The sequence below is a fragment of the Callospermophilus lateralis genome, chromosome 7, assembly GCF_048772815.1.
Source record: "Callospermophilus lateralis isolate mCalLat2 chromosome 7, mCalLat2.hap1, whole genome shotgun sequence".
In the NCBI taxonomy this organism is placed as follows: Eukaryota; Metazoa; Chordata; class Mammalia; order Rodentia; family Sciuridae; genus Callospermophilus; species Callospermophilus lateralis.
Genome location: NC_135311.1, coordinates 21,708,119 through 21,723,044, shown reverse-complemented (window position 1 = coordinate 21,723,044; position 14,926 = coordinate 21,708,119). Strand labels below are relative to the sequence as shown.

At 35.8% G+C, this 14,926-nt stretch overlaps 1 protein-coding gene across 3 annotated transcripts in view; it reads right to left on the bottom strand.

Annotated features, from left to right (window-relative positions):
• Positions 1 to 8: 8 nt before the first annotated feature.
• Csde1 (cold shock domain containing E1) overlaps positions 9 to 14,926 on the bottom strand; it is a 40,535-nt gene continuing 25,617 nt past the window's right edge. For all 3 annotated transcript variants that reach the window (XM_076862892.1, XM_076862893.1, XM_076862894.1), the window contains 10 exons: positions 12,836 to 12,976; positions 12,584 to 12,748; positions 9,669 to 9,776; positions 8,806 to 8,978; positions 8,132 to 8,244; positions 6,974 to 7,093; positions 3,718 to 3,896; positions 2,580 to 2,743; positions 1,669 to 1,801; positions 9 to 1,308 (listed from right to left, as the gene is read on the bottom strand). In XM_076862892.1, coding sequence (XP_076719007.1) covers positions 1,261 to 1,308; positions 1,669 to 1,801; positions 2,580 to 2,743; positions 3,718 to 3,896; positions 6,974 to 7,093; positions 8,132 to 8,244; positions 8,806 to 8,978; positions 9,669 to 9,776; positions 12,584 to 12,748; positions 12,836 to 12,976 — 1,344 coding nt within the window. In that variant the 3' untranslated portion in view covers positions 9 to 1,260. The remainder of the gene's footprint in view (positions 1,309 to 1,668; positions 1,802 to 2,579; positions 2,744 to 3,717; positions 3,897 to 6,973; positions 7,094 to 8,131; positions 8,245 to 8,805; positions 8,979 to 9,668; positions 9,777 to 12,583; positions 12,749 to 12,835; positions 12,977 to 14,926) is intronic.

Here is a 14,926-nt window from a genome sequence, read left to right as displayed (position 1 = left end):
CTAGTGTCTCAAAAATCAGTAAAACTTTATTCGCTTCCATTCTTTCGCCATTAACAGAAAACTGGAGAAAGCAAAATGTTTTGTGTTTACAAAGATAAATGGCCTCTTTACCCAGAGATCAAAACCTCAAACGACAACGGGGAAGATAAAAGCGCCCTCCCCCACATCCCCTGAGCTGACCCTTGTCATCTTAGACAAAGCCTTCAGTCCACTGGCCAGGGACCCTGAATATGGCCAATTTAAGATGAGGGCCAAGAAATCAGACCAATCCATTCCCGTGATATAAAGTTGAACAGAAGCTACACCAAGGATCAAGTGCCTGTATTCTACAGGACACAGGAACCAGGCGGCTACTTATAAAAAAAACAAGATTCATTTCAGGCACAACTTTTTTATTTTTTTTTTCTCGTTTTGTTTTTAAATCAGTAAAAGAAACTGGGTCCTAGAAGCTGCAGTGATCTAAGCAGCAGCAAGTTTGTGCATTCGTCCTTTTTTTTGTTTGTTTTAAATATGTTCAAATTATCACACTGCTGGCACACTTCATTTGCACGAAATTCTGCACCATATATACTAATTGTAGTAAAGTTATTTGCCCCCCATCCCAGGAAAAAAAACTACTCTGGAAGATAATTTTCACTGAAATCTAACCAAACTTTGTTAAGTGGATTGTGACAAGATTATAAATGATATGAAAAATAACATTTTAACATTTGGCCATCAACTTAAGAAAATGGTTTGCCTATACAAATTTTTGTAATTTTTAAAAGGTAATATATCCTACCCTCATATGGTCCTCAGAATTAAAGCATAATGAACAGGAAAGAAAAGGAAAAGAATGCAACTGAGTGCTAAGGCAGAACATCTTGCCAGAAGTAATGAAGGTAGAGTATATACTAAATATCAAGTGCAGAATTTCATAGGGCCAACAAGATAACAGTCTGTATTTTTCACTTACACAGGCGAAGTGGATTTTGCAATTACCAGTTGCGTTAAATGCACCAAATAAAGCTCCTAAAATTGATACTATAAGGCGCCACCTTAAGTTTTCCAGGCTGCAACTGTGCATAATTTTAAAATGGTTTCTTAAATTTATTTATTTTTTTAAACATAACACGAGGAAGGTGTTAAAACTGGTGTAATAGCTCAATAGAATAAGTATTCCAGATTTTGGGAGGGATGAAGAGGGAGATATTCAGAACCCTTCACCAGAATCCCCCCAACTTGATCATAGTGGGTTAATGATGTGCTTTATGGATGTGGTTAGTCAATGACACCAGCTTGACGAATCTTTCTTTCTGCACCAAATCCCTGTGAAAAAATAAAAATTGCCATTAATAACTTTGGTGCACCAAAATAAGTACATTCACAACTTGCACTACTTAAGTATTATTTTTAATCACTTTAACCATTACCAATTCTTTATTAGAGGAGGAAAATCCATTTTTAAGTGCTCTTGACCATTATCCAAGCTATGTAGAAAGTATCAAGAAAAGCAAGAACTGTGCTTCTTGATTAGGGGCTAAACCAACATGTAGAGAATCCAAACTAGTTAAAAGCAATACTGAAGCTTCTTGCTTCATTAAGTTCTCTAACCTATGTTGAAATAAGATTTCAAATAGTATGTTGGTCTGTCAGTTGTCCTCCCTCAAGCCTTTTGTGGAACCATACCATTGAGTTATCTGGTCCCCTTGGCTGACGAAGAACCATTAGGCGAGGAGCACTAGCATCATCCAGGGTGATGTTCTTCAAGCGATTGACCAACCGATCAGGTCGAGGAGCTGCAACGGCCTTGGGGCCCTCACTGTAAGGTGAGAACAATCAACACTTGGTAGGAAGAAAGTATTTGGAGAGGAGTGTGTTTCCTACTTAATTGCTTAAATGACTCACTTTTAATGGGGACTGTTGCCTCATCTAGAATGCTGGCAATACAAGACAGACCAGTTAGTGTGTGTGCATCCCCCCTCCCCCCATTCAAGTAGTTCCAACTATGTATGATCTGGAAGAATCATTTCAGTGACAGTCAATCCTACACTTGTTAGTTCCATAGATGCATAAAACAAACCAGCTGATGTAGAAAACCTTAGAAAAGTGAGATAGGAACTAAGAGTTTTAGAGAATCCCAGTTCCGACAATGGTGAAATCATTGAGATTTAAAAAAAAAAAAAAAAAAAAGAGAATCAGGATGAGAAAGATTTGAAAATTAGAATTTCAAGCACCATATATCCTGGAAATGTCCTGATGGAAGAAATAAGCAAATAAGCAGAATTCTTTTAAGAACAAGGACTACATAAACTTTTTATATTTAACATCTACCATATATAATGCTAGCATAGCATAATACTTAAGTGTTTCAACTGGCCCAGGTTTATGAATGTTAAGTCCAGGAAATGAAAACTAGAGGAAAAGAAGATAATACTACAGGTAAAAAGCATGAATAGATAATCAAAAATGGCAAAAAGGGCAGGGAATAAAACCAGAATGGCAAAGTTAAAAAAAAAAAAAGTGATAAAAGGATAGACAACAGAAATTATGAGAACCCTGGGTGATTACTAATCCAACTACAATAAAAAAAAACTCACCAGACTCGCCAAACATTACAGGCACTGCACTTGCCAGTACGCTGATTAAGAATCACTGAGAACTCCACTTCATCTCCTGCCTGTAGCTCAATGCCATCTTGAACTTCTTTCACATGGAAAAAGAGCTTCTTGCTATCTCCTACTTCGTAGTTAATGAAGCCAAACTGGGGAGGGAGGGGCGGGGGGGGGGTAGGAAGGGAAAAAAACTCACAATCACTGCCATTCTGAAATAAATCTTTTGTCTGAAACAAAGGTTGCCTTGTTTCTTCATATATTATTATCAACTAATTTTTTGAATTAGTAAAATCACTAGGGAGCCCCTTACTTAAACCTATAACTCATTTTGATCCCTTCTAGATTTAATCAGTTAGGTTTATGGATATTAGCCATGAAAACTGTTATATTCACTGTACTGATGTTGAAAAATGTTTCCTCTAAGAATTCTAAGGGATGAACCAAAGGTCTCAGTAATAGGACTAGTTTTGTTTCTCCTAAGCTTATTTATTTTTTGGTACTGGGGATTGAATCCACAGGTGCTTAACTGCTGAGCCACATTCAAAGCCCTTTTAATTTTTTGAGATAGGTTTAAGTTGCTTAGGGCCTACTAAGGCCCTAAATTACCGAGGCTGGCCTCAAACTTGTGATCCTCCTGCCTCATCTTCACAAGGTGCCAGGATTATAGGTGTGTATCACCACACCCAACTCCCCTAAGCTTATTTCATAAATACTCTAAACACAATTTCTTTGGGTGGTTTGCAAAAGAAGCTCAGAGCGTTAAGTGTACAAAAATCTCATAATTCTGGGGGATGAACTTGATTAACTTTATGTGCATGTATGAATATAGATATTGAACCCTATTATTATATATAAAATACTAAGAAGAAATAAATTTCAAAAACTCTTATAGCTCCTTTACTCTGGAGCTCTTCAAGTTTACTTTCCGCAATATACAGTATTAGTTATGAATAATCACTCTTATTTTCTCTTTACTAATATAGTCACTTTCTTTTGATTTTTCTTCCTATTTTTATAAGCTACCCCGAATTAGTAAAAAGAAAATAAAATCAAAATCAAATCAAATAAATGTCAAGGTTTTAGTTCAGAGGTTCAAATTCATATCCAGAGATGCTGTACTTACCTGATCTTTCACACACTCTACTGTGGCCCTGCGCAGGGGCGTGATGTTATAGGCCATAGTCTGTGCATTTTGGCCCAGGACACACAATTGGAACTTGACACTCTCCCCTTTCTGCAGGCAATCCCCTTTATTGGCCATTCCGACTATGCCAAATGGATACACCTCACCTTTCATATCCCCTGTAGAGAAACAGGCACAAAGTCTAAAAGCTAATACTTTATAATAGTACTATGGATCTCTTCTAAATATAGGTGCTGGAAAATGTGTCATGAGAAAGTTTACTTTTAAGCTTAAAAGGAACTCCAAATGTTAAATACTATACGAAAAATCAAATGAGAACTTGATCACTTATTAGTACTTTACTAGCTAACGAACACTTTTAAAATGCATTCATGAACTTAAAAATATAGCAAACTTGAAATCTTATTAGCTGGATTTAAGCATTATTCTCTTCCAGTGTACAATATGAACCAAATAGACAAAATATTGCTGCCCCATACCCAATCAGAAAGTAAACCAGTTAGACATAGGCAAACAATGCAGAACAGAAAACCCTTCTTTGACAGTCCACCTCCTAAGCTTATAAGACATCCTGTCTATCACAACTACCCAACAGTGCCGCTGTAGTGATATAGCAATCAAAGAAAATATGTAAACAAACAAATGCTATTTTTTTCAAGAAAACTACAAAAACATGCTATCTTTTTTCCCCTCCTTGAGTTCTGCCCTACAACAGTAAAAAATTTTCTAGAGGTTAGTGCAGGATACAGATAATAATTGAACCAATGAGTTTGGGTGCATATCAATTTAGCACCCAGATAAATCCAATGAACTAATAAAGAAGAGAAAAATAGGCAAGAAATGGAAGCTTTGGAACTGAAAACACTTTTTGGCGGGGGGTAGGGTGAGGGAGAGTGTTTGCTGGGGACTGAACTCAGTGGCATTCAACCAGCCCTATTTTATGTTTTACTTAGAGACAGGGTCCTCACTGAGTTGCTTAGCACCTCGCTTTTGATGAGGCTGGCTTGGATCTTGAGATCCTCCTGCCTCAGCCTCCTGAGATGCTGGGATGGAAACATTTTTATCATCCTGTTAACACACAGAAGTAAAGATTTAAAAAATAAAAATATGGGCTGGGGTTGTGGCTCAGTGGTAGAGCGCTCACCTAGAACGTGTGAGGCACTGGGTTGGATCCTGAGCACCCCATAAAGAAATACACAAAATAAAGATATTGTGTCCATCTACAACTAAAAAAGAAATCTTAAAAACAAACAAACAAAACACCCAAAAAACCCAAAAAACATGCAGGAACCCAAAATGTGAAGATAATTCTAACAAATCAAGTCATACATAACAGTGATTACAGATATAATTACCATTTTATTAAGCACTCATTTCTTTTTTGCAGTATTAAAGATCAAACCTAAGAACTCAATGGGGCTGGGGCTATGGCTCAGTGGTAGAGCGCGCTCACCTGCACGCATGAGGCACTGGGTTTGATCCTCAGCACATAAAAATAAAATAAAGGTACCGTGTCCACCTACAACTAAAAAAATACATTAAAAAAAAAAAAAAAAAAGGCTGGGGCTGTGAGACTCAGTTGCAAAGCGCTTGCCTTGCACATGTGAAGCACTAGCACCACACGAAAATAAATAAAATTAAAAAAACAAACAAAACCAAAAACAAAAACAAACACTTAAGGCCTCAAACATGCTAGGCAAGCACCCTACACTGAATAACATCCCTCGCCCCACAAGTATTCATATTGATTCACACCTAATCTTTATAAAATATTTTGAAGTTGAATACCCTCATTTTAAAGATGAAGAAACTGAATAAAGGAAGATTTAAGTGATTTGTTTAAGGTTATATAACTAGGACATGGTGTTCAATGTTGCTCAACTCCAAAGTCTTATATTGTGTGAGTTTTAGTTGTGTTCCTGAATAAAAAAAGAGCTGTCCTTACAAGTAAATGGGAAAATGTGATCTGTCTAGCCCTAGAAAATTCTAGGCTTAGAGATGTCCCATAATATCCTTGCACAGTTAGTGATGAAGAATAAATGGACTGGGAGATAAGCAGCTTTTAATTTCTTTTGCATCTCTTATGTAGGGGCAGTGGGGAGAAGGGCAATTTAATATTTTTCCCAAGTTAAAATTAGAGAGTAGCCCATACTCCCATGGTCTTTTTAGAGTATTGTGTCATCATAGCATTAGTTTAAAAGACTTTCTATAAAGTCAACTCATGTTTGGGGTGGGGAGTGTTCGTGAGGGGAGGGGGAGGAAGGAAGAGAAAGAGGGTTTTATGTAAAATAAAAATTCCTCAGGACTTCATGTGATAAAAAGTAACAGGTTCAAAGACCTTTTCTTCCCCACTTTGGTTCTGACTTATAGATGATAAAAGGATTTATTTTTGGTTAAAATATCAAACCAATTCATCCACTCTAACCACTATGTATGTCTGCTGTCCTAGTCATCCAGTTTCCTCCTACTTCTATTGTATTTATTTAATGTACGCAGACCATACAAAGTTGGTCTTACAGGTGGTGACAAAAGGCGATTATCAGAACTCCAGGAGTTCTTGAAAACGGAGAGAAAAAATGTAAAGGTAGAAAATGATGAGAATCTTGGCCTAGAGATAAAAAGCAGAATTTTCATGGAACTCTAACTATTAAGGCCTTGACAGATGGATAAACTTTTGCAGGATATAAATATACTTATAAAAGGTGAGTAACAATAACAAGTGACTAGAGTGTTTGATCACCATTCAACATTAAATAATCTTTTTTTTTACTGTGAAAATTTGTCCTGAGTCTCAAATAAGTCAGTTATTTAAGCACAAATTGACCATGTGCTAACATAGCAATCATGTGTTCATAATTTAAATCCAGGATGACCTAATTTCCAAGAGTATAAAATAAAAATCAAGCATGAGGTGAGGGAATGAGGAAGAGTCCCTTCTCCTGAATTCATATTTTAAGAAAATTAAAAACAACTACAACAAATCCCATCTATTTTAAAATCCTGAAAACGTCCATGAGGACCCAGGAGGTTGATGTAGGAGAATTCTAGGTTCGAGGACAGCTTGTGCAATTTATCAAAACCCTGTCTCACAATTAAGAAATAATAAAAAGGGGATGTAGTTCAGTGATAGAGCACCTTAGGTTCAATCTCCAACACACACACATACCAAAAATTAAAAATAAGTGTTCACCAGAAGGTATGAAAATTTCATTCCATCTGATAGAAATGTGCTTACCCTCATCCACGATCTCAATCATTCCTTGATACTCAATCTGTGTTGGATCAACACCTCTGAGGGGGCGAATGACTTTACCAGAATAGATAGTGGGATCAGCTTCTTCAGTAATGCCATTCACTACAAAATAAAAACAAATGCATGTACATGTTTCACTTGACAATTTTAATTCCACTCAAAAGTGGGGCCAAAAAAAAAAAAAGAGGGGGGGCAGAAACCAACCTAAATGTTAATGCAGGTGGGCTGTGTCACAGTCTGCTATTCTTTAAGTGGTATGGCACACCTAAAACCAAGCTCTATTTCTAGAATAGATGCTTCAATACTTCTAATCTGACTTTGCTAAATAAACTCAATTTAAGGAATTAACAAGTACTGGCATTTAAAATGTGGCTCTCTCCCCTTTTCAGATGACTAATATCACCTTTTTAGTGAGGGCTTTCCTGGTCTCTAATATGGGATACTACTTATATACTTTCTGATTTACCTTTAAATATGTTTTATTATCTTTCTAAACCTATTATATACAAATGTTTAACTCCTTGTCTGTCCATGGTTTCCACCAAAAAATAAGCTCAATGAAGGCTGGGATTTGTCTGGTTTTTCCCTTCAGTATCCCCAGTGTCTAAAACATTATATACTTAACATATTTATGTCATTGAAATTAATGGTCTCAGTTATCATTTTGGGGAGTTTAGATGGAAAGCCAAAACTCAGTTTGCAGGTCTTTTAAAAGTCAGAGATCCCAAACAGAAGTGATTTTCATAATTTCCCATTATTTTTCACATTTAGACTTTTACTTCAAAAATAAGTCTTCTAAAAAGATCACCTCTCTGGGCTTGTGGGTTTTTAAAAAGAGATTTAATACAAATTAACTAAAATATCTAGAACATTGCTTCTCAAGCTTTAGTGTATACCAGAGTCACTTGAAAAACTTAATAAAAACAGATTGCCTATCCCCAGAATTGTACAGCAGGCCTGAAGTGAGGTCAGAAAATTTGCATTTCTAATGAGGAGCCAAATTATATTACTGATCTGGGGACCACATGTGAGAATGACAGAGGTAGAACAACTAACTGGGTCATGTCTTCCTTTCCCACCCTATGCCTTATCTTCCACCCAAAGCACATGCTGAAAACAGTATATGTCACAACTCATTACCTGAGTGAGTTTTGTTTACTTTTTCAGCACTGACTTTGTTGCCTTTGCCTTTGGACAAGCTGTATTCGACCATGTCCCCCAGCTCCAGGCTATCGACATCACCAGAGAACTCACTAAAGGGAAAAGTGACATTTAAATAAGCCATTACCAGAAACATCAACAGTAGCAAGTAGACTTTCTTCTATAAAACATTCATGGCATACTTACTTATGTTGAATACTTTTAAATACTATGAAGTGGGTACCATTAATCCCACCTTCCAGATAATAAAATACCAAGAAGTTAATTCATTTGATAAAAGTTACATAGATGGTTAAGTGACAGAGCTTGGATCCATATATGAATTCTCTGGTGCTGGTTCTAAGAGCCCACATCCTTAAACATTATGCTATACTATATGTCAGATGTACAACTCTCTGCTACCAATATGTAAAACAAAATATTCTGTCACTGGAGTAGAAAGGCTCTCCACTGTTCAAGAAGACAAAGGTTTGTCCATATCTTTTGGTCATATGTTCTCTATGTAGAAGTTAGTATATATCTTAAAAATATTGTGCCAAAATGGAATCTGAGATTCAAGAAATATAACCAACAATAAAAACAGCAGTTAATATTTAATGTTTTATGGCTAAAGCAAGATAACAAGCTGTAAGTTCCTAAAAGACATTCCTTACCTGTAATGGAAAAAGATTTCCTTATCATGATTGGCTGTTTCAATAAACCCAAAATTATCTTTCAGAGTTGCCACATAACCCAAGAGCCTCTTGTTGGAATTACGACCTAAAAGTCGCACACAAGTTGCAATCTGCTGTCCAGGCCTCTGTTTGTCACTAATACTAAATTCAACCTGTGAAAAATGAGCATGATCATTAATACTGTTCAATGTCAAGTTTCTTAACTCTGAAAATGAGACCTAAAAATCCTCCAGATCATGCTCCCCACTCCAAATATTCTTTGTAATTACTTGGATGAAATGAGTTTTCACAAACACTTCTATGTCTCATATCATTTTTCACCAAGAATTAAGTTTTACTGATCTTCAGTTATGTATTTCTTAGTCTTATTTTCTCTATGGGACTGCTATCCAAAACCCAGAGATAGGTATGAGAAAAAGATAAATGACATTGTAACGTATTTGATATTTTATTTTGGTAATATTTGAAATGGATTTATGTGTACCTTCCCTAATGCTTAAAGAGAGAATTCTCAAAAAGATTGAACAAAGAGCTTTCTAGACTGGGTATATTAATTAAATGAGCTGCTTTTACATATGAAGATAATCATGGGGCTGGGGTTGTAGTCAAGTGGTAGAGTGCCTACCTAGGCACTGCGTGTGAGGCACTGAAAATAAATTAAAAAAAAAAAAAGTCCATCAACAAAAAAATATTTTTAAAAAGATAATCACATATTTAACTTTTTAAGTACAAAAAATATTTTGGCAAAATTTTAAAGAAAAAAAATTTAAAGAAACCATCCTTTAGGATCTATGATCAAGATGACAACCCTAAACCCTTCTCTCAAATAAAGATTATCTTGCCTTATCTCCTATTTGAGGAGAAGTAGATCCTTCCACATCCTTGGCTTGAAAAGCAATGGTCAGTTTCACCCCACAATCATCGTAAGCAATAATGCCATCCTCAGCCTCCTAAAAAGAAACAGGGTCAGAATACAATGAAAATAGCCCCAAGGGAAAAAAAAAACACACACACAACGCAGGTATTGTTTCGTAGCCTTAATCCTAGCTATTTGGTAGGCTAAGGTAAGCCAATCCCAAGTTCAAGGCCAGCCTCAGCATCTCGGCAAGACCTTAACCCAAAATAAAAAGAGCTCTCAATATAGCTCCGTAGTAGTACAAGGTCCCTGGGTTTAATCCCCAGTCCAGGAAACCAACCAACCAACAATATAAGCAACTATAGTTGTTAAGAGATCCTTGAGCTAAAAGAATTGGCAGAGCCATAGAAACTTCTAATTGTACTGTTTTTCTTTCTTTTTGGTATTGAGGATTTAACCCAGGGGTGATTTACCACTGAGCTACAACCCCATTCTCTTTAATTTTAATCTCTCTTATTAAGTTCCTGAGGCTGGCCTTGAACTTGTGATCCTCCTGCCTCAGTCTCCCAAGTCACTGGGCTTTACTTTCTAACAGTAACAGATTACTTCTGTGAATAAAAAGGTGGTCTTGCCAAAATCTAAGACAGGACCAACCTGCTGCCATTGGGTGTTTCAGTCTTAAGAACCTAATTTGTATTGTTGAAGAGGGAAAATTTTTGAAAATCTTGAACATGCTTTTATTCTCTACCACTCACAGCCAACCAGGAAACAAACCGGACATGTTATTTCTAACCAAGTGAAAATTCTAAACAGCAAGATAAAGAGAAATCATTATTACCTCCTAACGAAGCTCAAGTATCCTTTGTTATCTAATAGTACACCACAGTGTTTTGGATACATTGTCAATCAATACATTTATCAATGCAGGAGAATTTAATTTGATATAATGCACAGTTCACACCATTTGATATGAAGTAGGTGATTAAGTTATGATATACCAATATTTCTACAATAAAAATTTTAAAATTTCAGGTATGTCATACAGAATCACACAGGAAGTAATTACATTGTATCAGCAATTACATAAATTATACATTGTATGGTTTCAACATCATTTCTATTTGAATAAAGCTCACATCACTAATCTTGCTGTTCTCCTTCGTAAGTTTTATAACCTCATTACCAACTATTACATATTCAAAACCAATTAATATTTACCTTCTACCATTTATATTTTTCCTATAACTGTTTATTTTTATGACAATTTTTAAATTACCATATATTTAAAATATACCAGGCATTTTCTATCTTCAAATTTGTTATGACAAAACCATCTCCATATAGTTAACTCTTCTCCACACTTTGCAAATTGGAAAAGTCTTGGGAAAATAAACCTGACCAAGTACAAAGCCAGTACAATGGCTCGTTGGTATTTTTAAATTCCTTGGCATATCTTTTTTTTTTTTCCTTCCAATTTTGAAAATGTTATTTTTTTATATACATGAGAGTAGAGTGTATTTTGACATACATATATGAAAAAGCTTATTCTAGGGGCAGGGGATATAACCTGGGCCCTGGGTTCAATCCCCAGAACATGCACAAGGCCCTGGGTTCAATCCCCAGAACCCCCCCCCCCCCCCCCCCCCGCACAAAAACAATCACTTATTCTAATTAGGATCTCATTCTGTGGTTGTATATGATGTGGAGTTTCACTGGTGTTGTATTCATATATGAACATAGAAAAGTTTTGTCCAGTCTTCCTTTCATGTACCTTCTCTGTGTATATCAATAAATTATATTAGCTATAATTTCCTGTACCTAATCTTCCTCTTTTGACTTTCTCCACCTGCACCTTTGTTTGACTAATGCCATTATCTGCCCCAAACACACACCTGATACTACTTTCTAACAAAGATTTTTCTTGAAATGCAGCACATCGCTATTCTTAAGTAGCAACCAACACCCTCCCAATTTAGCTGTGTCCTTATTTTTCACCCTTTATTTATCCTATCTTCCCTCATCCAAAACAAAACACAAACCACATCTTCCTGTCAAACATCTTACTCACTGATTAAGAAACCCTGAAATTTTATTATCTGCACCTCTTTTGAGAAATTCTCTTTCCTATCTCTACCCTTTAAATATCAATACTTTAGTGTGACCACCCCACATTTTGCCAGTTACAATTCATTTTTGTCCGAACACTCTCATGGAATGTTAATAGTAATATTTTGGATTCTGTATGAATTACTTATTTTGACTAACACCACTCAATTCGTTATTTAGTTGTGAGTAGAAGCTAACTTACATTTTCTTTTAATTTACTACTCAATGGATTTTTCAATAATTTGAGTCCAAATGCATGAATAGAAATCTACCTATGAGTTTTAAACTACTTAAAAGGCAAGTATTAGTATTTTTGATGAGTGGATCCCAACTGGGGATGATTTTGCCTCTCAAAGGATGCCTGGAAATTTATAGTGAAATTTCTTGCTGTCACAAGAGATCGTACTCCCCACAGCAAAAATTATCCATCCCAAAATGTTAATAATGGTGATGCTAAGAAATCTTGCTGTGATTATATCACCATTAATATTCACCAGAATTCTTGCTAGGCGTGGTGATGTTATGCCTACAATCCCAGTTGACTTGGGAGAGCAGGAGGATCTCAAATTCAGGGCTAGCCTCAGCATCTTAGACCCTGTCTCACAAACAAAAAGGAACCACTCGGTGGTAAAGTGCCCTTGAGTTCAATCCCCAGTACCCAAAAGGTACAGATGTAGATCAGTGGTACAGAGCCCTGAGATCTCCCATCTAAAGAAATAATACTCCATTACTATGTGCCTGTAACAGAAGAGGAACAAAGAGCTATACAAACCATTCTGATTATGTAAAACTTACCTTCTCTTTGCCTTTATTTGGGCTAGTGGTTTTAGGATTGGAAAAAGTGGCTTCTTTCTCTACAGTGCCCAGAAAACGATGATCTGAATGGGAATGGAATGAAACCGTGCCCTTGGGAAGTTTTTTAATCCTAATAGCATGATTTCTTTGGGCAGAGAGCATATCCTATAAATGATAAAACAAAATTAACTTTAAACTGACAAAGGAGGCATTAGAAACCCCACCCCCATACCTTTCTCAAACACTACTCACAGGAACCACAGTAAACTCTACTTCATCTGCAATATGGAGCTGGTTCCCATCCAGAATTTCACTGAAGTGGAAGAACATACGAGCATCACGATCCACACACTTGATGAAACCAAAACCATCTCTCATGGCAGCAATCACACCCTGAAACCCAAGTACAGTTTCACTGGTTGTGAAGCTTTTCAAGTAAGGTAACATTCAAGTCTGCAGCATCATCAAGTTAAATTCACTAGGAATATTTACTATTAATAACCTGAATACTGTGTCTCCATTTTTTCCTCTTTAATATAAACTCATACCTCTTTTTATTTTTCATATTAAGACAGGGTCTCACCAAGTCACTGAGGCTGTGAACTTTTGATCCTCCTTCTTAGCATCCCAAGTTGCTGGGATTACAAAGTTATACCACTGCATCCAGCAAACTCATTGTTTTCAAACAAGTAATTTAAAATCAACAATTCTGAGATCTCTGAATGTGACTTCTTAGCAAATATTTATTTATTTACCTGCCAGGGATTAAACCCAGGGGTGCTTTACCACTAAGCCCTTTTAATTTGATATAGGGTCTAAGCTGTGGAGGCTGGCTTCAAACTTGCCATCCTCCTGCCTCAGCTTCCAAGTCTGGGATTACAGGAATAAACCACTGTACTTAGCTTCTTGGCAAATACTAGAAAAAGTGATATATCCTACTTGAATGTAAACACACATAACTCATTTCATAAAAGCCTAAACCTAATAACAATATAACCTCCAAAAATTTCAAAACTTTACCAATTGGCACTTCAAAAGTTGACAAAAAAGGCAATTCTTTAAACTCTACCTCAAATTTTTTTTTGGTGAGTTTACACAAAGGAAGAATTTAAGCTTAAGTCTGAAAAATAAAATGCAAAAAATCCTTTCCATATTTTTTCTTCTTTTACTAAATTATCAGCTTTTTGAGGGTACTGTATCTTGAATTTGAAACATGGTAGTAATCAAATGTTTACCAAAATAACATAAATTATCACCAAATTGCCAATGAATTACATACTGCATGTTTATTAATGCAGAGGTAATTATTTTATAACAAAGATATGATCTAAATAATATTCTGGCATTTAATTGTTGCTAAGCTACACACTCTATACTGTAAAGCAAAACAGATCCTGAGAAATTTTCTTTAAAATCTCACATTCAGGCCATGCATGGTGGTACATGTCCGTAATCCCAGGGACTTGGAAGGCTGAGGCAGGACACCAAGTTCCAAGCCAGCCTCAGCAACTTGGTGAGACCCTGTCTCAAAATAAATAAAAAGGGCTGGAGATATATGGCTCAGCATTAAGCTCCTATGGGTTCAATTTCTGGTACATAAAAAGAGGGGTGTATGAGGGCTGCAAATATAATTCAGTGGGAAAGCACCCCTGGGTTCAATCCCCAGTACTAGTACCAAAATAAAAAAATTAATAAATCAAAAGCTCAGACCGCCAAATTAAAAAAATATATAACATATATAATATGTATGTACATATTATACAAGATCAGTTCTCCAAATGTATATAAAATCAATTCTCCAAAATCAAAGGTTAAAAATGGGTCAAGAAAGTTAAAACTTCACTGACAACACTAACATACTATAAATAAAATGATCCCAACAAATACAAATTCTGTCTGAGAAAGCTCACAAAAACGAAGTTTGTAAAACATTTGGGAAACAATTCTGGTACACACCACTTCTGGACATTTACCCATTTAAAAGAATTTTCAATGTTCTGCCAAAAAAAAAAAAAAAAAAAAAAAAAGTAAGGAAAAGAAAACTAAAGAAAAAAAGACCTATTTGATTTTACTTAATCTAATACTTACTAAATTTCTTGGGCAACAGTTTGGGAAAAAAAGTAACTCTACAACTATGAGCTTGAATCTTTCTGCTCTTCATATTTAAGGGTCAAAGAATTAATGGCCCTCAAAGAATTAATGGCCCTCAAAATACAATAATCCTGTCCAGATTTCTGTTCTAGAACTTTTTCACATAGACTTTCAGGGTAACTGGCAGAGATAAACTTTGACTAACTCAAAAGTCTGTGATTGTTAATTACCTTAAAAAAGGTAATGCTTTTT